Raw genomic sequence first — 24,032 nt, forward strand, 5'->3', positions numbered from 1 at the left:
TGTGCACACGTATGCCCATTTTTTGTTCTTTGATATCTAGTATTTTATAATGTTTTCCTTGAATATTCTACAGAAGTACAAAGAATAAAATTCAATTTCCTTAGTTTTATTTATTTATTTTCTTCACCATTTAAAAAATAATAAAATCCACATTGTAGTTTTTTATTTTCCACCAAGTTCTTTGACAAATTTATCTCCCTTCCACAATAAAAAAACAAAACAAAAAGAAAATACCAAGTGATCGAGCTGTACATGATGTGTTAACTGTTAAGTATTGCTATATATCAGCGCAATCAGTGCTGATAAATATTTTTTTTAGACATATTTTTTTTTGTGTGTAGTGGGACCCACCAGCATTTTGTTTCTCCGGTCGTGCGTTGATAATTATTAGTGCTTTTTTTTTTTCTTTGTTTTTGAGGGGCAGTACAACTTTAGTTGGTATTCATCCGTAAATTCTATATTTGATTTTTTTTTTCTTTATTTTTTTGTTTGCCATTCTTTCAAATTCCGTTTCCTTGGAAATTTTCATAACGGCCCGTGTAATATCCGTTATAGAATATAACATTTGTAGTAGTGTATGCTTTATTGTTTTAAAATGAAAATATAAATGCATTTTTAAATGGATCCATCAGGTATATAATCATATTTACAATTTACATTGCTATATAGTCAATGCTTCGTAAATTTTAGGTAAATAGTCACGTCCATGTATTTACACATGTAAATTGACGTAAATACCTCACCATTTTATTTCAATGAAAGAGCAAATTAGGAATGTCATGTCATCTTTATGGTTATTTACATAACATTTATCAAACGTTAGCTATATAGCAATCTCAAACGTTTTAGTTTGCTAGATACCTAATTTTTTGTTTTTAAATTAGTGAATTATTTTGTAGGTGCATCTTTATGCTCACGACAATTGAAAATAGATAATACAAGTAGATTCGATATGACCATAAAGACCTATTTATACTAATTTCTACAAATTTTTATTTATTTATTACTTTACATATTTTTCATGAGGTATATAGATTTTTTTTATAGAGTATGAAATTTGAGATGAAACATCATTTATTTATTCTTAGTATTTGCATGGTTTTTGATGAATTTGATTCAACGATTCTATTTTGTACTTTTGTTGTGATAAATTAACTCGAACAAACCGATTTAAGTCATCCAAAATAAACCAAACCAAACCAAACCGATTAATATCGGTTCGAGTTTATTTGGTTTCAGTACCATAAACGGTTCAGATGAGTTCATAAAATGTATAAACATAAATAACCCAACCCGTACAGGCCTACCAGATACATCTTCTAGTAACTTCTTCCACAAGTACCCTTAATGCAACAAGTATTGCACGCATTTATCAATTGTAACACACAAGTAAATAGATATTATTAGGGTTGTTCAAGTTCAAGGGCAAAAGGTAACCCTGTAGTAGGTTCCACTGGGGCAAGTGAAGGTACTGGTCGGGTCGTCCTGAGGGTAACTATAAGCATCGGGACAACGTTCCTTGAAGAACCTCGAGAAGGTTGTGGGCTCACAACTTCCTTGGCCGTTGGTGCAACAATACTCGTTGGTCTTGAAAACCGTGCACGGGTTGTTGCAACCCCCGGGAGCCCTCAGCTCCCCGGGGCACTGCCCGTTGATATCCGCGGTGCACCTGATCGATCATCAATTTCGTCACACATGTACTATGGTTAGTAGTTTTCATTATTTATTATTATGCTAAAATAGACATGTGAGTGAATTTTCATTAAGATATTTATCGTACATAGTAAAATTTTTGTATTTAATTAAATTTTATCTAGCAATATTTTAACCAAAAAACAAATATGATGATAATAATTTATATGAACTTTCAAAACTCTTAATATATAAGTCAAACGTTAATGTATAACCTCACCATTTTGTTTGTACTAAAATTTAAAACACGTGATGTGTACTACATTATTATATTTCGGATAATTTTAGCAAATTTCTTCCAAAGTATATTGATAAAAAAGAAAAAAAAAAAAAAGAAAACCTAATTAATTTATTTTCTTTAACAATAATCATAATTAATTAGTGAAATAATAACCTGATTGGGCGGCAACCGCTGAACTCCATCGGAATGTTGAAGCCGTCGACTAGAGAGATGTCGAAGTAGTCGAGATTCTGGAAAGAATCCAGCGCGTACTCGGCGAGGGTGTTCGGAGGCTTCCCCCAACTCGTGCACTCGAACTTGCCGCCGCAGTCGCCGGTCTCACACTGCCCGTTTCAGGCCGCGTCGAAGATGCAGTTGGTCCGGCCCCATATTCGGGCGGAGCTTAAGCCTTTCTTCTCGTTGATGAACCACCTCTCGCCGCCCTCCAGCTTCCGGCTTCCGCCTGGGATCGACGCCGCCCATACCGTGTATGAACAGTTATTGTAGATCTCAAACAGCTAACACAATGGTAGATGAAAGTTATTAACTTATATATTTTTAGTCTAATTTATAGACAGCAATTCTTGAGTTAAGAGGACATGTTTAAAGGCGCTTATTTGAAAAACAATTCTAAAAAATTTCATAGGTCAGTTTTAAAAATAAATTAAACATTTTAAATAAATAATTTATACCGGATTGTACGCCGGGCTTGGTGAGGCGGCAGCCTCGTCCGGGCAGAACACGGCATTGTACTCGATCCCGGTCTGGCAGCGGTGGGTCTTCGCCAGAGCGTCGTTTGGGTAAGTTACAGCCTCCGGACAAAGCCCGTCGAAAAACTCCGAGTAGGTCGTGGGATCGCAGTCTCCGATGCCGCCGCCGCAGCAGAACTGGTCGTTCTGGAAGACGGTGCAAGGGGAGTTGCAGCCGCCCGGGTCCCGGAGCTCCATCGGGCACGGCGCGTTGACCTCGGTCGCGCACCGGGCAGACTCGTTGCAGACGTTGGCGGAGGAGGCCGCCGCGCCGAAGAGGATTGGGACGTTGAAGCCCTCGGCGACGGAGACGCGGAACTCGTCGCTCTCCGACTTGTTGATGGAAAATTCGACCACCGTGTTGGGCGGCCGGCCGTTGCCGGCGCACTCCAGGAGGCCTCCGCAGTCGCCGGACTCGCATCTTCCGCCGCTGCCTAAGGCGGCGCAGTTTTTCCGGCCCCAGATCCGGCCGCGGAGGCCAGACGGGAGGTCGGAGAGGGTCCACGTCTCGCCGTGGGAGAGGCGCTTGCCGCCGCCGGGGTTAGCGGCGGCCCAGACGGTGAAGGAGCAGTTGTTGGTAATTACTATTCGGGTGGACCCGACGGAGGAGGAAATGAGAGTCAATATGAGAACATGGGATAAAGATAAGAAGCTGTACGCTATCATCATTATAATTTTAATTCGTGAGCTATGTGGGTGGATTTTAATTTTATCATTTTAAAATTATCTTTATAATTATAATTTAGTTTACTTAACTTTTCTATTGACCCAGTCAGTCAATGATTATAGTTTGACCATTGACTTTCAACTCCACTACCGCTTGTGGTTCCAGTCAATTGTAGAGATGAAAAAAGGGGGATATTGAACCGGGCGTATTGATCGTGAAGAAAGCTAGCTATTCTATAAGAATTAAGCATCAACTTAATTGAACCGGGTCCGGGTGTATTGGTCTAAAACGAGTTATAGGCGAAGCTTGCTCTTCTTCTTTGGAGGTTGCTTCTTAGGAGTCGAGGTTTTAATTCATGTTCTAGTTCCCACCATTTTCAATAGACACATGAATGATATTACCATTAACGAAATCAACCAAGAATTTTTAACCATATCTTTTATAAAATGATGACAAATATCGAGTGATGCTTTGTTTACTTGTTGTGTTGAACGTTGATGTCACTCACATGGTCGGACTCGTGTTGATGGCACATGCAAACTGCAATTGAAAGACCACAACTCTTTTGTATTTTTCAATCTATGGATTCAGATACAACTTCGCTATTTAGATAATTTATTTTGTTTCTCTTGAATTGAATTAGGATTAAATTAGGTATTCAAATCCTAACAGATTGGCACATCATACTCTTCAAGCATCTATACTCTTCAAGCATTTGTATCCTTACAAAAGAGTTAGGCGCAACTACTTTCTACACGATATGTTCTTCCTTCGGTGCCTAAGTAGTAGATAACTGTGACGTTGTGCTTATTGAACCATGAGACAAAGTAGTTTAATTAAAAAAAGCATCCACACCTGATTATTTTTTCTATACTTGACACTCCCAATCTAGTCAGCATCACAATAGCCAACGAAGTTAGAAATTTCTATCAACAACACAAGGATCGAGCCATGGAGTTCCTACAGGGTTTCACCGACAACTACTCACCTCGGAGCCAAATCCTCTTGATGGAGCCATTCCTACCAGTCCAGCGCATCTACAACCTAGTTCGCCAAGATGAAAAGCAACAAGAACTCAACCTCCACTCCACCGTTTCCGCCGACTCTGCTGCCCTTCATTCTTTCAGGCATCCAAGTCCAAACAACCAACCATTTGAGAAACCCTAACTCCTGTTTGCCATCACTGCAACCGGAATGGTCACACTAAAGCCACATGTTATCAGCTTCATGGCTTCCCTGACAAAGATCAGCGACTAAGCAACTCGGGACCACCTGCAAAGCCCTCGGGACCACCCACAGGAAGCTCGGGAATACCTGCAACCTCCTTCTTAGCCGACCAACACACCGCTTGTTTTCACTGCTGGCCAAAGACTCATCCAATGCAAGGATTGAAATTCTGAGGATTCCGACCGGTTTTTAAGAGTCTTGGCACCAGTATGTACAAAATCAAAATTTTCCTTCGATTTCGAGGAAACTCGGATAGGAATTCTTTCACTTTCCGTCTTTCGCTACGTTTTTTGGAGAATCCTTCCACTTTTCGGCAGTCTTCAGGCAAATTCTCATTGTATTTCGACGGACACTTCGTGTAAGGCAATAACGAACACAATGGTAGATGTTAGGACCCCACTCAGAGCTTTTGAAAATTATAAATTTACCTTAGAAAGTTATTAACTTATATATTTTTAGTCTAAATTATAGACAGCAATTCTTGAGTTAGAGGACATGTTTAAAGGGGCTTATTTGAAAAATAATTCTCAGGACCAAAACTATTTAAAAATTTCATAGGTCAGTTTTAAAAATAAATTAAATATTATAAATAAATAAAAGGAACTACACGCTGCCATGATATCATATTTTGTTGGAATCGCTAACTAATTTTTCATACCGGATTGTACGCCGGGCTTGGTGAGGCGGCAGCCTCGTCCAGGCAGAACACGGCGTTGTACTCGATCCCAGTCTGGCAGCGGCAGGTCTTCGCCTGGGCGTTGTACACGCTGCCATGATATCATATTTTGTTGGAATCGCTAACTAATTTTTCATACCGGATTGTACGCCGGGCTTGGTGAGGCGGCACCCTCGTCCGGGCAGAACACGGCATTGTACTCGATCCCGCTCTGCCAGCGGCAGGTCTTCGCCTGGGCATCGTCTGGGTAAGTTACAACCTCCGGGCAAAGCCCGTCGAAAAACTTCGAGTAGGTCGTGGGATCGCAATCTCCGACGTTGCCGCCGCAACAGAACTGGTCATTCTGGAAGCAAGGGGAGTTCCAGCCGCCCGCATCCCAAAGCTCCATTGGGCACGGCATGTTGACGTTAGTCGTGCACCGGGCAGAATCACTCAAAGAGTGATATCTAACACCTCAAGAACGTATCAAACACGCCAAGCGATGAGAGCACAACAATGGAGAGTAACAGAAAAAGTCAACCTCTTTGGGGTTTTAAGATTGTCAATCTTCTAAACTAATCCTCTAACAAAACACATCAATAATATGATTGGGAGGAGTTCATTGGGTCCTCCATGGGCTGCACCTCATACACCACAATCGTCTTTCTAGCGCGCGCCTCTTTAAGGAGCTCCTCTCTAGTGAGAACATTCGGAACGTCGAGCCAGAAGCTATGATGTTGCATCAATTTCCATTAATTGCCCTCGAGGTCGAAGGTATGGAGGAAAGTAACTGTTCTCCCAAAAATTTAGACGGTCTCAGAGATCAACAATTGAGCGTAACGTGGCGTCGTAAAGCCTACGTGATACGCGTTAATACGGATGAGAAACTATTTACAAAGTAAGATTATATTTCAATGGTATACATTTCTTTAAATTATCTATTATTATTTTTATTTTAGATTTATTTGTTTGGAATACATTATCAGGTGGGCAAATGTCACAAAACTGTGGGGGGATGAATTGAACTGGGGGAGGAATTATTCGCTCCGTGAAGTTCGTTGCAACTTTCTTCCGGAAGCTGTGCATTCAACGATGAGGCTCTACATCGAAAGCATGGAGAACGGCTTCTGGAAGAAATCTGCACAGTTTGAATGCACAACTTCATGAAGAAATCTGCAACGAACTTCACGGAACGAATAATTTCTCCCCCAGTTCGTTTTATCCGCCCACAGTTTGGTGACATTACCCCATCTAATAATGTATTCCAAACAAATAAATCTACAATAAAAAATAATAGATATTTTAAATAAATGTATACCATTGAAATATAATCTTACTTTGTAAATAATTTTCCATCCGTATTAACTCGTACCACGTAGGCTTTACGACGCCAAACATTGCGTATTACGCTCAATTGTTGATCTCTGAGACCGTCAAAAAATTTCTCATTCATGTCAACATATAATCTTTTGGCCGTGTAAAATGCCTTCCAACCATTCGTAGGCAAGAATTCGGCATTTTCCAATGTAAAATCCTAAAAAAATGGGAATCCAATTAAAAAACAAATAAATCTCTCTTTTATTCACTGCAGGTTTTAAGTCCTCTTGTCATTTTCTTGGTTTTTTCATATATTCACAAATTCCCTGATTATTTTATTAGTAATAGGTCTAACTAATTCGTAAAAAAGTACAGAGTTCATTTTTGGAGCGTTTCAAATGATAAAATACTAATTCTTTTGGAAGTGAGGAAAAATGTGGAAGGAGAGCGATTTTTACCTGCTGATAAAGAATTCTCCACATATTATCCTCACTACCGGAGTCGCGCAAAAGCCTACATTGCTGAATAACGCCGCACAAACTACACACATCAAGTTTGCGGAGAATGGTGGCCAATAGCTCCGGCTACGAGCCCAGCCGATCCCATTGCAAAACCTGCCTTCTCATTCTCCATGGTGCCATTCGAGTTTTTCGGCGAGAGTTTTCAGGCGAATATTTTTTTATCGGACGCAAAGTTTGTTAAGACATATACGAGAGTTTCATTGCCCTCGAGCTCGAAGGCATGTCGGATGCCAAAATAGCCGTTCTCTCCCAAATTTTTTGACGGTCTCATAAATCATAATTGAGCGTAATACGCGATTTTTAGCATCGTAAAGCCTACGTGGTACGCGTTAATACAGATGGAAAATTATTTACAAAATAAGATTATATATCAATGGTATACATTTTTTTTAAATATCTATTATTTTTTTATTGTAGATTTGTTTGTTTGGAATACATTATCAGATGGGGTAATGTCACCAAACTGTGGGCGGATGAAATGAACTGGAGGAGAAATTATTCGTTTCGTGAAGTTCGTTACAAATTTCTTCCAGAAGCTGTGAGTTCAACGATGAAGCTCTACGTTGATGGCCTGGAGAACGACTATTTTGGCATCCGTCGTGCCTTCGACGTAGAGCTTCATCGTCGAATGCACAGCTTTCAGAAGAAGTCTGCAACGAACTTCACTCAATGAATAATTCCCCCCCTCACTTCAATTCATCCGCCCACAGTTTGGTGACATTACCTCATCTGATAATGTATTCAAAACAAAGAAATCTAAAATAAAAAATAATAGATATTTTAAAAAATGTATACCATTGAAATATAATCTTACTTTGTAAATAATTTTCCATCCGTATTAACGCGTACCATGTAGGCTTTACGACGCCAAATATCGCGAATTACGTTCAATTGTTGATCTTTGAGACCGTCAAAAAATTTCTCATTCCTGTCAACATAGCTGTTCTCCCAAAAAATTTTACGGTCTCAGATATCAACAATTGAGCGTAACGCGATATTTGGCGTCGTAAAGCCTACGTAGTACACATTAATACGGATGTAAATCTATTTACAAAGTAAGATTATATTTCAATGGTATACATTTCTTTTAAATGTCTATTATTTATTCTGTTTTAGATTTATTTGTTTCGAATACATTATCAAGTGAGCAAATGTCACCAAACTGTAGGCGGATGAATTGAACTGGGGGGAGGGATTATTCGCTCCGTGAACTTCGTTGCAGATTTCTTCTGGAACCTATGCATTCAACGATGAGTCTCTACGTTGAAGGCATGACGGATGCCAAAATAGTCGTTCTCCATGCCATCGACGTAGAGCTCATCGTTGAATGCACAGCTTCTGGAAGAAATCTGTAACTAACTTCACGGAACGAATAATTTCTTCCCTAGTTCTATTCATCCGTCCACAGTTTGTTGATATTACCCCATCTGATAATGTATTCTAAAAAAATAAATATTTATTAAAAAATAATAGATATTTTAAAGAAATGAATACGATTGAAATATAATCTTACTTTGTAAATAGATTTCCATCCGTATTAACGCGTACTACGTAGGCTTTACGACGCCAAGTATCGCGTTACGCTCAATTGTTGATCTCTGAGACCGTATGTTGACAGGAATGAATTTTTTTTTTATGGTCTCAGAGATCAACAATTGAACGTAATACGTGATATTTGACGTCGTAAAGCCTATGTGGTACGCGTTAATACGGATGGAATATTATATACAAAGTAAGATTATATTTCAATGAGATACATTTCTTTAAAATATATATTATTTTTTTTATTATAGATTTCTTTGTTTGAAATACATTATCAGACGGGGTAATGTCACCAAACTATGGGCAGATGAATTGAAGTGAACGCTCCGTGAAGTTCGTTACAGCTTTCTTCCGAAAGATGTGCATTCAACGATGAGGCTCTACATCGAAGGCATGACGCGTGCAAAAATAGCCGTTCTCCTTGCCATCGACGTAGAGCCTCATCGTTGAATTCACAGTTTCTGGAAGAAATCTAGAACGAACTTCATGGAACGAATAATTTCTCACCCAATTCAATTCATCCATCCACAGTTTGGTGACATTACCCCATCTGATAATGTATTCCAAACAAATAAATATACATTAAAAAATAATAGATATTTTAAAAAAATTATACCATTGAGATAAAATCTTACTTTGTAAATAACTTTCCATTTGTGTTAACGGGTACCACATAGGCTTTACGATGCCAAACATAGCATATTACGCTCAAATGTTGATCTATGTGACTGTCAAAAAATTTCTCATTCCTGTCAACATGTAATCTTTTAGCCGTGTAAAATGCCTTCCAACCATTTGTAGGCAAGAATTCGGCCTTTTCCAATGTAAAATCCTAAAAAATGGGAATCCGATTAAAAAAACCCAATAGATCTCTCTTTTATTCACCGCAGGTTTTTAGTCTTCTTATCTTTTTCTTGTTTTTTCATATATTCACAAATCGCCTGATTATTGCGTTGTTATTACCAGCGTCACGCAAAAGCCTACATTGCTGAACAATGCCGCATAAACTCGACGCGTCAAGTTTGCGGAGAATGAAGGCCAATAGCTACAAGTCCGGGTCCAGCCGATCCCATTGCGAAACCTGCCTTCTTATTCTCCATGGTGCCATTAGAGTTTTTTGGCGAAAGTTTCATTCCTCTCGAGCTCGAAGGCATGGCGAATGCCAAAATAGCCGTTCTCCCAAATTTTTTGACTGTCTCAGAGATCAACAGTTAAGCGTAATGCGATATTTGACGTCGTAAAGCCTATGTTATACACGTAAATACGGATGGAAAACTATTTATAAAGTAAGATTATATTTCAATGGTATTCATTTCTTTAAAAATATCTATTATTTTTAATGTATATTTATTTGTTTGGAATACATTATCAGATGGGATAATGTTACCAAATTGTGGACGGATGAATTGAACTGGGGGAGAAATTATTCGTTCCATGAAGTTCGTTGCAGAATTCTTCCAGAAGCTGTGAATTCAACGATGAGGCTCTACGTCGATGGCATGGAGAACGGCTATTTTGGCATCCATCATGAGCCTCATCGTTGAATGCACAATTTTCAGAAGAAATTTGCAACGAAATTCACGGAGAGAATAATCCCCCCCCCCCCCCAACTTTAATTCATCCGCCCACAATTTGGTGATATTACCCCATCTGATAATGTATTCCTAACAATTGAAATGTAATCTTACTTTGTAAATAATTTTCCATCTGTATTAACGTGTACCACGTACGTAGGCTTTACGACGCCAAATATCGCGTATTAAGCTCAATTGTTGATCTTTGAGACCATCAAAAAATTTATTATTCATGTCAACATAGACGTTCTCCCAAATATTATACGGTCTCATAGATCAACAATTGAGCGTAACGCAATATTTGGCGTTGTAAAGCCTACATAGTACGCGTGAATACGGATGGAAATCTATTTATCTTTAAGATATCTATTATTTTTTAATGTATATTTATTTGTTTGGAATACATTATCAGATGGGGTAATGTCACCAAACTGTGGACAAATGAATTGAAGTACTGGGGAAGAAATTATTCATTTTGTGAAGTTCGTTGCAGATTTCTTCTAGAAGCTGTGCATTCAACGATGAGACTCTACGTCGATGGCATGGAGAACGGCTATTTTGGCATCCATCATGCATTCTGTTAGGAATATTGCCCACTTGAAGATAATGAATAAATGATTACTAAATTCGATAATAAGATTACTTTATTAGCATTATATGATTAGTGGGTTGAGTTCTAAATAATTAGAATCAATAACAACTATCTTCCATAGCCTCCGTATTAAACTGAGTCACGTGCTGGGCACTTGAGTTCGGGCGGTGTGCTAAAACATGGTCGATGACTGATATACGCCTGGAAAGCTATATCTAAAGTCATATATGTGGAACACATAGGTGAAGGCTGATCACTATGTGGGAGCATTCTACACTTGTGGTAAGTGTACGACTTGGACAGGTCTTGGTGTAGATGTGTCGTTTAAGGACCGTTACGACACACTAACCGAGGTCACTATGATGGTCACGGTGAGACTTGATCTAAATCCTGAAGTGATCATGGACACTGGGTTATGTTACTGGGCTCTTTGACTCATTCGCTAAAAGGCTATTCATGCTAATCACAGCTTATGTCTTGGGAGTTTTCTCAGAGCATGATTCGAGTGGGAAGTGATTTACAGATACGGAATCCAGCCTTCCCGAAAGAAGGTTAATGTTCACTCACCTAAGGGTTGATTCCAAAACCGATAGATTGCTAGCACTTTCGAAGTAAGTAACGTTCGAAAGAATCTTTCGCTGGGGAAGCAACAATGCTTAGGGCTGATATGTATCAAGAGAAGTATAACGGAAAAATTGACTTCTCTTGACACGGGTTGAACCTGGAGGATCTTGATCACGAACTGACTATATCAGTGGACACTCGTCACGATGAGTAAATATAATTCTAGTATAAAGGAGAGTTCAGTCTTGGCTTACAAGGTGGAGTATTTGACCAAGATTAGACGAATCGATGGACAAAAGAGAAAGGACTATTTCGTCTTTTTCATCGGATTTGTTAAGCTCCTATTACTAGGTCCATAGTCCCCGATTCGGCTCTGATAAAGGCGGATAAGAACTTTCGTATAATAATGTCTATCATTATTAATCTCACTTGCTGTAATTGTGATTGACAGCATTAATTCTGGAAAACGGGTATTCGCAGAATTAAATAAATATTTATGGTAGAATTGTTTATTTATTGTTTGATCAAGTAAATAAACAATTATTAATTATTTGTTTATTGTTGGACCAAGTAAATAAATAATTAATTGGGTTTTAAGCAATTAGGCCTTGCACACATGAAAAACCGAATTTGGGAATTTTTGCACTAGGGTTTGCGCAAATCCCCTTGGCCGTGTGCCTAAAATTCGAATTTCATAATATTGGTATTTACCAATATTTTCTCTTTAGTTGTTTAAATAAAGGAGAGAGAAAAATATAAGATATTGTCCTATATTTTCTCCTTATTTAAATGAAAGTATTTAGGAGAATATTTAGGAGAATAATATATTCTCCTTTATTATCTCACTAAATAAATTATTCTCTATTTAAATAAAAGAATAATATCCCATAGATATTGATCTGATGGATGAGAGGAAAAGTAGGATTCACTTGTTGAGATCCAATGGCCTAGATTTAATCCACTAGTGTGAACACAATAAAATGAAATAAAATATTCTGGAAGATTCCATGAATATCTCCTTTTTACTACTATAAATAGGGGTTCATGAGAAGGCAAAAATTAAGGATTTTGACCTAATAATTTCGTGCAACCTAGCCCTCATTGGCCGTGCACTTCTGCTTCTCTTCCCCTCGGAAATTCGTTTCCATTCTTAGTAAAATAAGAGCGAGATCTCGAAACACCTAGTTTCGTGATCTAGTGAGATAAAGACTGTGCCCACTCATCTTTCTTATTCGCCTCGGAGATTACGTTTCGGAAGACTAAGGTGTCATCCTCGAGTCCTTCATCAAGACGACTCAAGACGAAGACGGATTGTGAAAGCTTTCAGTTCGTGAGCCAAAAACTGTAAGTATTCGTTTTTCGCTCTATATCGGTTGCTTGACTTATATGCTCACGTGAATTAAATTAATTAAACATAACTAGATCTTGTTAATTATAACCATAATTTAATTAGCTTATGATCAGCGTAATTAATTATTTTTTCCGCATTAATATGGTTATATGGTGGAATCATCTCAAAAGAGGCGCGTCGGAGCGATCGTTCGTGTCCGATGCGCGCTCGATCCACCAACACATTCGACGTAGAAAGGAAGAATCATATAAGTACACAACACAAACAATATGGTTCGAAAAATGAAATAATAGGGGTTACTTATCCCCTTGTAAAATCCAATAATCAACGCACTCTTATCCCTTTGAAAAACGAAATCCTAATTATTTTAAACAAAGAAAGAAAGAAAAAACCTAACTCTATAGGTAAACAAATATTGCTTCTATACTAATACTTTCCATTAATATTAACATCCAATCTTCCTATTTTTACGTCGAGAAAATAATGTAAGTAAGACAGAAGTTAAGTGATGGGTACAAACCGACTTAGAAATATAACAAAAAATTCTAACTTATTAAACATTAAAAAAAAAGAAGGCAATCTAAAATCTTTGTGGGGTTAAGACAAGAGGAGAGAGAACAAGGGGAGATAACGCAAAAAAATCATATTTACTTTGTGCATACTTAAGAGTAAAGTCTTTATCTTTAATTTGTGTATACTAAAGAGTAAAGTCTACCATTTGATAACTCATTTCTAGTTTGGACAAATCTATTAGTAAATCTTGGAGAAGAAATCGACGTAGAGTCTCATCGTTGAATGCACAGCTTCTGGAAGAGATCTGTAACGAACTTCACAGAATGAATAATTTCTTCCCTAGTTCAATTCATCCGTCCACAGTTTGGTGATATTACCCCATCTGATAATGTATTCTAAACAAATAAATATACATTAAAAAATAATAGATGTTTTAAAGAAATGAATACGATTGAAATATAATCTTACTTTGTAAATAGATATCCATCCGCATTAACGCGCGCGTACTATGTAGGCTTTACGACACCAAATATCGCGTTACGCTCAATTGTTGGTCTCTAAGACCATAAAAAAATGCAAGAGAAAGGTATTACTACATTATTTGAACTAATGGCACAAAATTAGATTAAATCTAAAAAAAACATACATGTAAAAATAAAAACTTACTTGTTCCATTTTTGGTCGGTGGAGAATGACAAGATTGGTATGCCGGAATGAGTAGCCTTAGTTCACACGCCTTCGACGTAGAGCCCCATCGTTGAATGCACAGCTTCCGGAAGAAATCTGTGATGAACTTCACGGAACGAATAATTTCTTCCCTAATTCAATTCATCCGTCCACAGTTTAGTGATATTACCCCATCAGATAATGTATTCCAAACAAATAAATATACATTAAAAATAATAGATATTTTAAAGAAATGAATATGATTGGAATATAATTTTACTTTGTAAATAGATTTCCATCCGTATTAACGCGTACTGTGTAGGCTTTACAACGCCAAACATCGCGTTATGCTCAATTGTTGATCTCTGAGACCATAAAAAAATGCAAGAGAAAAGTATTTTTTTTTTTAGGGAGCAAGAGAAAAGTATTAAGATTGTCAATATTCTAAGCTAATCCTCTAACAAAACACATCAATAATATGATTGGGAGGAGTCCATTGGGTCCCCCATGGGCTGCACCTCATACACCACAATCGTCTTTCCAGCGCATGCCTCTTTAAGGAGCTCCTCTCTAACTGGAAGAAATCTGCAACGAACTTCACGGAACGAATAATTTTTCCTCCACTTCAATTCATCCATCCACAGTTTGGTGACCCCATCTGATAATGTATTTTAAACCAATAAATATACATTAAAAAATAATAGATATTTTAAAGAAATGAATACCATTGAAATATAATCTTACTTTATAAATAGTTTTCCATCCGTATTAACGCGTACTACGTAGGTTTTATGACGTCGTATATCACACTATGCTCAATTGTTGATTTCTGAGAAAGTCAAAAAATTTGGGAGAACGGCTACGTTGACAGGAATGAGAAATTTTTTTTACGGTCTCAGAGATTAACAATTGAACGTAATACGCGATACTTGGCGTCGTAAAGCCTACGTGGTACGCCTTAATATAGATGAAAAATTATTTACAAAGTAAGATTATATTTCAATGGTATACATTTCTTTAAAATATCTATTATTTTTTTTATTATAGATTTCTTTGTTTGGAATACATTATCAGATGGGGGTAATGACGCCAAACTGTGGGCGGATGAATTGATAGGCTTTACGATGCCAAACATCGCATATTACGCTCAAATGTTGATCTATGAGACTGTCAAAAAATTTATCATTCCTGTCAACACGTAATCTTTTAGCCGTGTAAAATGTCTTCCAACCATTTGTAGGCAAGAAATCGGCCTTTTCTAATGTAAAATCCTAAAAAAATGGGAATCCGATTAAAAAAACCCAATAGATCTCTCTTTTATTAACCGCAGGTTTTTAGTCTTCTTGTCATTTTCTTGTTTTTCATATATTCATAAATCGCCTGACTATTTTGTTATTACTAGGTTTAACTGATTTGTAAAATAATACATAGTTCATTTTCGGAGCGTTTCAAATTACAAAATACTAATTCTTTTGGAAATAAGGAAAAATGTGGAAGGAGAACAATTTTTACTTGCACATAAAGAATTCCACATATATTATCCTCACTACCAGCGTCACGCAAAAGCCTACATTGCTGAACAATGCCGCACAAACTCCGCGCGTCAAGTTTGCAGAGAATGACGGCCAATAGCTACGACTCCGGGCCCAGCCGATCCCATTACGAAACCTCCCTTCTCATTCTCTGTTGTGCCATTGGAGTTTTTCAGTGAGAGTTTCATTGCTCTCGAGCTCGAAGGCATGGCGGATGCCAAAATAACCATTCTCCCAAATTTTTTTACTATCTCAGAGATCAAGAATTGAGCGTAATGCGATATTTGACGTCGTAAAGCCTATGTAGTACACGTTAATATGGATGGAAAACTATTTACAATATCTATTATTTTTTAATGTATATTTATTTTTTAATGTAGTACACGTAGTCTTTCATGTGGTTTCCTGCGATGTAGTTCTCTAGGATGTTGCTGTTGGGAGTTATTTACCTATAGAGTTAGGTTTTTTCTTTCTTTTTTTGTTTAAAATAATTAGGATTTCGGTTTTCAAAGGGATAAGAGTGCGTTGATTATTGGTTTTTACAAGTTGATAAGTAATCCCTATTATTTCATTTTTCGAACCATATTGTTTGTGTAGTGCCCTGATATGATTCTTCCTTTCTACGTCGAAGGCATGACGGATGCAAAAATAGCCGTTCTCCATGCCATCGACGTAGAGCCTCATCGTTGAATGCACTCGAAAGCGCCGCCGCAGTCACCGGTCTCGCACGTCCCGTTTCCGGCGGCGTCGAAGCTGCAGTTTGTCCGGCCCCATATTTGGGCGGCTTGAAGGCCTTCCTTCTCGTTGATGAACCACCTCTCGCCGCCATCCAGCTTCTTGCTCCCGCCCGGGATCGCCGCCGCCCATACCGTATATGAACAGTTGTTGTGGATCTCAAACACCTAATACAATGGCAGATAATCTATGTATTATCAGCGACAAAGCTATAAGAAAGAGGCTAATTATTCAGAGCTAAGCTTATTTTGAGTGTGAAAATTTCTTAGAACTTCAAGGACTTGCTAGCAATTTAGACAAAATTGAAGCAACTTGCTTTACTATTATTTCACTTTTTGAATATGATTGTTTCTTAAATGAGTTGTAGCTTGAAAATTAAATTTTATAATTTTGAGCTAAAAATATAAAATTTGTAAGCCATTTAAAGAAAAGTTGCAAGTCATTTTAATGGTTATAACTTTTCAAAAAAATTGTAACCATTAAAAGTTGTAAACTTATCAGAGGTGTGTAAGAAAAAATGTATTCTAATTAAGAGGTAAATATGAAAAAAAATTATATAAATTTAAATTTACAATATAAGATATTAAGATTTAATTTTTAAGCATTGGCCCACTCGTGATAGTGATCAACTTAGCAAAATAATATAAAATGTCGGCTCTGATCGTGATGGTGAGTAATACAATAATTTATATGACAGTTAAGGTAAATAAAGTTCATGACCATTTGCTAAATTTAGCGAATGCGAGAGGTATCGTCCCGGAGTACACTCTTTCTGGTTCCAAAACAAAAAAAATACTTTTTGGGAGTCGCGGATAAATCGATTTCAGCCGCGAAAAATGTCAGGTATATGAAAGTGATGATAATACAATACACTAAATCTCTTCTAGTAAACCTTTCCATAACAACTTTTAATTCAACAAGTAATGCACGTACGCATTTATTCAGAGAGTAACACGTACACTGAAATCAAAACAAAAACATTATACAAACACAACTTGATATCGTCTAGATTATTTTTTCTTCCATAAAAAACCCCTTCTTCTAATGCAACAAGTAGTGCACGCATTTATTCTTGCAACACAACACACATGCATATACATATACACATACATATATATATATACATATATATATACATATATATATATACATATATATATACATATATATATAAGTAGAGATATATTTGGTAGGGTTTTTTTTCAAAGGGCAAAAGGTGACTCTGTAGTTGGTTCCACCAGGACAACTGTTGGTACTCCTCTCCTCGGGGAAGCTGTAAGCATCGGGGCATCGTTGCTTGAAGAAATCCCTGTTGTTCCACGGGGCCAAAAGATAACAAAAAAGGCAGAATGTCGCATCTTTAGTTATACTATATTCTAACCGATTAGAATATTCAACAAACCAATCAAACTTATGATTGCGAGGTTGACAAGAACCCCTTTGCATATAAGCCCGACGAACTTGATCTCAGATGTAGGACTATACTCTGAAATTGGAGTTCGTAATCCAAGATCACTATGAAGCTCATAAAGATTGAATTCGAGCTTACTTGAGAAAAGAAATCCAAAGCTTAAGCACAAGTTTGATCAAAGAAAGATGAGTTTCCTAGAGAAGCATTGGGACTCAAGCCAAAGACTTAGGACGATAGTAGACCGCAAGCCTGCATTCTTCGACTCTCGGATTGGGAACACCAACCAAAAAGGAAACTTTCGTCTCGAAAAACTTTCCATTAGACGCCTCAAAAGTTACATAGAACTTAAATCCCGCTACAAGTTGCCCATTAGCGCTCACGATATTGGTAACTGTCAGATCCGTGCCCTGAGAAACAATGCAAACACATTTAACTTTTTATTATTATACGCTCAACACAATAAATTACCAAACAAAGAATAAGAAATCAGACAGACATGACTCTCGTTGTAGTGGGTGAGTCCGGCTTCAGCTGCCTTCGTAATCCTACCATTAAATCTCTTGCAAGGATTAATCCCGCCAATAAGCCTGACAGTTGTATTCGGATCAATATAATATCCCTGACAGACAAACACACACACAAAGACCATTATGTATTCTTCACAAGCGTATTTTCATCAACATAATATCCCTAGCAGACACGTACACACACACACAAACCATCACCAGATTACATTCTCTTCACAAGCTTATTTTCATCAACATAATATCTACCTAACACAGACACACACACACACACGCACAAAAACCATCACCAGATTATATCAAAACCGAACACCATCACCAGATCATTTAGATAATACCTCATATCTCTCCATCATATCTGCGAACTGTCGAGCCTCGGTAGCTGCAAGCGAACGATGGGAGAATATTAATTTGGGTTAATTACCAACACAATTCCATTCACTGCATAATTCTTAATTCTTCAAAACATAAACATAATAAAATAAATAAAGGAAAAGTACATACGTGTAGGTCTGGGGTGGTGGAGGCGCATGGTTTCGATCTCAGAGCGAGGCGACACAGAGAGAGAATGTTAAATCTAGGGTTTGTGAGAGAGAGAGGTCTGAATGAATGTTCTGATTTCTGATCGATATTTAGGACTTCAAGTTTTTAAGTACCGACTTTATAGTCTGACCAGGATCTTGCCGGCGAACCGGGCCTCATGATTGGGCCGACTGGATGTGGACATACGGCTCAATTTTCTAAATGAGAAATTGAAATATCTAATTTCTAATTTTGCACGTAAACCATAATTTTGTACAAATCTATTTGTAAATCTTTGAGAGAGTAAAAAAAGGGAAATTGCTTAATTTGTCACTAATTTTATAACATTTTTCTATTTTTCATCAAAATACTAATTTTTCCCAAGATGCCACCATCTACGTCAACAATGTGGACATCTATGTTTATCTTTCACTATTAGATGTCAATATTGTTGACATAGAGGCGGCATTTTGGAAAAAATTAACATTTTGGTGAAAAATGGAAAAATGTTATGAAATTGGTAGCAAATTAGACAATTTCTCTAAACAAAAATTGCTTAGATACTAATACTTTCCATAAATATTAACATCCAACAAACTCTTTCCATAAATACTAATACTAATACTCGATTTTCTTTGAATTTATTCTAATTATTGTGAGATATTCATTTTATGAATTGAACAAATTAAATATCTTCTAGATATTTTAATAAATATAATATTCGGATCATAACTGATATTTATATATTTCTCACATTAAAATATATTAATCAGGTAATTTATTAATATAGAATATCTCCATGATTATCTCAATAAATAATATAATATTTATTTCTCACAATAAGAGATATTATTATATGAATAGAATAGTAGATAATATCTCCATGATACTCCAATAAATAACATAATTAATACATTATTGGTTTATCACAATAAGATATATTATTCTATAAATATAACAATATAGTATAACTTCATGATACTCTCATAAATAATTACTATACTAAATACTCACAAAATGGGATCATATTCAGTATATAATATTTATTTTGTATTTGAGAAAAGCACCAATCGTATCAGGCTTTGATCAATCATATTGAGCTTTGATCAAACAAATCCAAGGCTCATGTATCTCTATGTACACAAATACCATAAGCCTTTTTTGGGCCTTGTGGACTGATTTAAATTGCTTTTTTATAAATTGAAGTTAAAGCAGTTGAAAATTTTAGATTGTTATAAAGTCATTTTATTTAAGTACTCTTGTTGTATTGTGTTTTAGACGAAATTTGCTTTGGACAAATTATTCTTGTTCATTTCATTCTCGAAAATTAGCTTGTTTCACAATTTAATTATATATATATATTTCATTCTAAAGATATGATAATTTTTTTTATTCAATTAGAATAAATGCTTTATTTTGTGAAGATGTGTTTATAAGTAAAAAAAAAAAATACCTAAGAATTCATTGGATTATTAAAAATTCTAGACATGTTCCAAAAATTTAACAAGCATGAAGTTGAAAATCAACTTAGCAAAATAATATAAGATGTCGGCTCTGATCGATGGTGAGTAATACAATTTAAAATAATATAAGGTCAATAACACCGTTTGCTAAATTTATAGCGAATGCGGGAGGTATCATCCCAATTCACACTCTTTCTGGTTCCAATACAAAAAATACTTTTTTGCCGCCATATTTTTTGTGGCTAAATCCCAAAGAGTCGCGGATAAAGCAATTTTAGCCACGAAAAATATCAAGTATGTTGAAATGATAGATAATACAATACATAGATATCTAAAAACCAATTGGCAATGAGAGGAGTAACCCATGACCTTATAAGCTCTTGTTAGTTCCCATTCACTTTCGATGTGAGATTCCTAACACGTCCCCTCAAGATGACGGCTCTTTGCGTTCGCTCATCTTGGGCCGAATCCCAACGATTGGATCGGATACCCGTTTGGGCTTAATGGGCTCTGATACCATGTGAAAGTATCATGTGGTTCCATCTCAAAACCAATTGGCAATGAGAGGAGTAACCCATGACCTTATAAGGTCTTGTTAGTTCTCATTCACTTTCGATGTGGGATTCCTAAGCTTCTAGTAAACTTTTCCATAACAGCTCTTTTAATGCAACAAGTACTTACTCAGAGGTACAAATACACGGAAATAAAAACAAAAACATTATACAAACACCACTTGATATCGTCTAGATTTCTTTTTTCTTCCATAAAAACCCTTCTTCTAATGCAACAAGTAGTGCACGCATCTATTCATTGCAACACAACACACATGCGTATACATATACATGTATATACATATACATATACATATACATATACATGTACATTTAAGTAGAGAGATATTGGGTAGGGTTGTTTTTCAAGGGCAAAAGGTAACCCTGTAGTTGGTTCCACCAGGGCAAGTGTTGGTACTCCTCTCCTCGGGGAAGCTGTAAGCATCGGGGCATCGTTGCTTGAAGAAATCCCTGTTGTCCCACGGGGCCCAAAAGATAACAAAAAAGGCAGAATGCCACATCTTTAGTTATATTATATTCTAACCAATTAGAATATTCAATAAACAAATCAGCAACAAATATTCTCGGTTGACTCTCCCGGCGGTTAATAAAAACTTATGATTACGAGGTTGACAAGGACCCCTTTGCATATAAGCCCGACGAACTTGATCTCGGATGTAGGACTATACTCTGAAATTGGAGTTCGTAATCCAGGATCACTATAAAGCTCATAAAGATTGAATTCGAGCTTACTTGAGAAAAGAAATCCAAAGCTTAAGCACAAGTTTGATCAAAGAAAAGATGAGTTTCCTAGAGAAGCATTGGGACTCAAGCCAAAGACTTGGGATGATAGTAGACCGCAAGCCTGCATTCTTCGACTCTCGGATTGGGAACACCAAACAAAGAGACAACTTTCGTCTCGAAAAACTTTCCGTTAGACGCCTCAAAAGTTACAAAGAACCTATATCCCGCTACAAGTTGCCGATTAGCGCTCACGATATTGGTAATTGTCAGATCAGTGCCCTGAGAAACAATACAAACACATTTTCACTTTTTACTAATATACCCTCACACGATAAATTACCAAACAAAGAATAAGAAATCAGACAGACATGACACTCGTTGTAGTGGGCGAGTCCGGCTTCAGCTGCCTTCGTAATCCTACCATTAATTCTCTTGCAAGGATTAATCCCGCCAATAAGCCTGACAGTTGTATTCGGATTAATATAATATCCCTGACAGACAAACACACACACAAAAACCATCACCAGATTATCAAAACTGAGCACCAACACCAGATTACATACTCATCACAAGATTATTTTCATCAACATAATATCCCTGACAGACAAACACACACACAAAGACCATTATGTATTCTTCACAAGCGTATCTCCATCAACATAATATCTACCTAACACAGACACACGCATAAAAACCATCACCAGATTATATCAAAACCGAACACCATAACCAGATCATATTATATAATACCTCATATCTCTCCATCATATCTGCGAACTGTCGAGCCTCGGTAGCTGCAAGCGAACGATTTGAGAATATTAATTTGGGTTAATTAACAACACAATTCCATCAACCTCTATTCACTGCATAATTCTTAATTCTTCAAAACGTAAGCATAATAAAATAAATAAAGGAAAGTACGTACGTGTAGGTCTGGGGTGGCGGAGGCGCATAATTTCGATCTCAGAGCGAGCCAACAGAGAGAGAGAGAGAGAGAGAGAGAGAGAGAGAGAGAGAGAGAGAGAGAGAGAGAGAGAGAATGTTAAATCTAGGGTTCGTGAGAGAGAGAGAGGTCTGAATGAATGTTCTGATTTCTGATCGAGATTTAGGACTTCAAGTTTTTAAGTACCGACTTTATAACCTGGCCAGGATTTTGCCGGCGAACCGGGCCTCAAGATTGGCCCGACTGGATGTGGACATACGACTCAATTTTCTATAATTGGGAAAATATCGTGAGTATTCTCGTGTTTAATCGAAATACAAGATTTATCTCCTTTATTTCTAGAAATATCAGACATATCCCTTCAGTTTAATATAAATGACATATACATCCCTTAAAAAATGTTATATTACAAATATCACCTTTTTCGTTTATTTTTTACAAAAAAATAATTTGAGCTCCCCAAAATACCATTAACATAATAATTTTTTATTTTCTATTCTATATTCAAAAAAATTAAATCAAAAAATTTCTTTATAAAAAGTTAAGGATTTTGTTTATAAAGAGAGATTTTGATTTTTTTTTAATAAAATAGTAAATAAATATTTATTCTATTAAGGGTATTTTGAGGAGTTCAAATTATTTTTTTTATAAAAAATAAACGAAAAAGGTGATATTTGTAATATAACATTTTTTTAGGGGAGGTATATGTCATTTATATTAAACTGAAGGGATATGTCTGATATTTCTAGAAATAGATGAGAAAAATCTCTCATTGCGATTAAACACGAGAGTAAACAAAAATTGCTTCGATACTAATACTTCCCATAAATATTAACATCCAACAAACTCTTTTCTCCGAAAGGACAGAGATCAATGTGTGGGCTAACTCTTTTCTCACTTATTACTCCAACAAGGTGTCCAAATAATTCTTTTTTTTTTTGGGAAATGGTACGAACGAATTTTTCAACTTGGGGATAGAAGAAAAACGTCCAAGCCAGTGGGGAGGGGCTGCCAAAATTCCAGGAGTGGAATGGTGCAGTTAGGCGATTTTTGTCTTAACCTAAGCCTCATATTTATAGCTTTCTAGCTTACCTCAAATAGGATATGCACTTACTCGATTTCCTTTGAATTTATTCTAATTATTGTGATATATTTATTCTATGAATAGAACAAATTAAATAGCTTCTAGATACTTTAATAAATAGAATATTCGGATCATAACTGATATTTATTTACTTATCACATTAGAATATATTAATCAGGTAATTTATTAATATATAATATCTCCATGATAATCTCAATAAATAACATAATATTTATTTCTCAAAATAAGAGATATTATTTTATAAATAGAATAGTAGATAATATCTTCATGATACTCCAATAAATAACATAATTAATACATTATTTGTTTCTCACAATAAGATATACTATTCTATAAATAGAACAATAGAGAATATCTTCATGATACTCTCATAAATAATTACTATCTTAAATATTCACAAAATCGGAACATATTTACTATGTAATATTTATTTTCTATTTGAGAAAAGCTCCAATCGTATCGGGCTTTGATCAATCATATTGAGCTTTGATCAAACAAATCCAAGGCTCATGTATCTCTATGTACACAAATACCATAAGCCTTTTTGGAACTTGTGGACTGATTTAAATTGCTCTTTTACAAGCCTATTTAAATCTAAGTGATATTATGAAGTTATTTAACAAGTAATAACTTATTCGTAAAATACTTTATT

General features: G+C 36.3%; 3 protein-coding genes across 4 annotated transcripts; all 3 read right to left on the reverse strand.

The window, feature by feature from the left end:
- Positions 1 to 1,159: 1,159 nt before the first annotated feature.
- Positions 1,160 to 3,347, reverse strand: LOC149405754 (thaumatin-like protein 1). Its single transcript, XM_089608021.1, has 3 exons — positions 2,605 to 3,347; positions 2,087 to 2,430; positions 1,160 to 1,669 (listed from the first exon to the last, which is right to left on the reverse strand). The coding sequence occupies exons 1-2, from the start codon at positions 3,328 to 3,330 to the stop codon at positions 2,266 to 2,268; spliced, it is 891 nt and encodes a 296-aa protein (XP_089464147.1). The 5' UTR covers positions 3,331 to 3,347; the 3' UTR covers positions 1,160 to 1,669; positions 2,087 to 2,265.
- A 13,867-nt stretch (positions 3,348 to 17,214) lies between these two features.
- Positions 17,215 to 18,676, reverse strand: LOC149405755 (Cystatin/monellin superfamily protein). Of its 2 annotated transcripts, XR_016295583.1 has the most exons (5): positions 18,557 to 18,676; positions 18,391 to 18,434; positions 18,025 to 18,147; positions 17,667 to 17,935; positions 17,215 to 17,426 (listed from the first exon to the last, which is right to left on the reverse strand). XR_016295583.1 is itself a non-coding variant. In XM_089608023.1 (4 exons), the coding sequence occupies exons 1-4, from the start codon at positions 18,582 to 18,584 to the stop codon at positions 17,741 to 17,743; spliced, it is 390 nt and encodes a 129-aa protein (XP_089464149.1). In that variant the 5' UTR covers positions 18,585 to 18,676; the 3' UTR covers positions 17,219 to 17,740. The 2 variants fall into 2 exon arrangements, 1 of the variants encoding a protein (XP_089464149.1); XM_089608023.1 differs by having other exon boundaries at positions 17,219 to 17,935.
- A 2,062-nt stretch (positions 18,677 to 20,738) lies between these two features.
- Positions 20,739 to 22,431, reverse strand: LOC149405756 (uncharacterized). The gene is made up of 4 exons (XM_089608024.1): positions 22,258 to 22,431; positions 22,083 to 22,126; positions 21,701 to 21,823; positions 20,739 to 21,611 (listed from the first exon to the last, which is right to left on the reverse strand). The coding sequence occupies exons 1-4, from the start codon at positions 22,283 to 22,285 to the stop codon at positions 21,417 to 21,419; spliced, it is 390 nt and encodes a 129-aa protein (XP_089464150.1). The 5' UTR covers positions 22,286 to 22,431; the 3' UTR covers positions 20,739 to 21,416.
- Between the last annotated feature and the right edge of the window lie 1,601 nt (positions 22,432 to 24,032).

This window comes from Urtica dioica, chromosome 2 (assembly GCF_054948205.1).
Source record: "Urtica dioica subsp. dioica isolate 48M chromosome 2, U.dioica_male_clone48M_v1_H2, whole genome shotgun sequence".
Lineage (NCBI taxonomy): Eukaryota > Viridiplantae > Streptophyta > Magnoliopsida > Rosales > Urticaceae > Urtica > Urtica dioica.

Coding starts and splice junctions, on each gene's coding strand:
- LOC149405754 (XM_089608021.1), bottom strand. CDS start 3,330: ATGATGATAGCGTACAGCTTCTTATCTTTATCCCATGTTCTCATATTG. Junction 2,431..2,604: donor CAAGCCCGGCGTACAATCCG/GTATAAATTATT, acceptor CCATTGTGTTAG/CTGTTTGAGATCTACAATAA.
- LOC149405755 (XM_089608023.1), bottom strand. CDS start 18,584: ATGCGCCTCCACCACCCCAGACCTACAC. Junction 18,435..18,556: donor CCACCACCCCAGACCTACAC/GTATGTACTTTT, acceptor GTTCGCTTGCAG/CTACCGAGGCTCGACAGTTC. Junction 18,148..18,390: donor ATATGATGGAGAGATATGAG/GTATTATCTAAA, acceptor TTTGTCTGTCAG/GGATATTATATTGATCCGAA.
- LOC149405756 (XM_089608024.1), bottom strand. CDS start 22,285: ATGCGCCTCCGCCACCCCAGACCTACAC. Junction 21,824..22,082: donor ATATGATGGAGAGATATGAG/GTATTATATAAT, acceptor TTTGTCTGTCAG/GGATATTATATTAATCCGAA. Junction 21,612..21,700: donor CCCACTACAACGAGTGTCAT/GTCTGTCTGATT, acceptor ATTGTTTCTCAG/GGCACTGATCTGACAATTAC.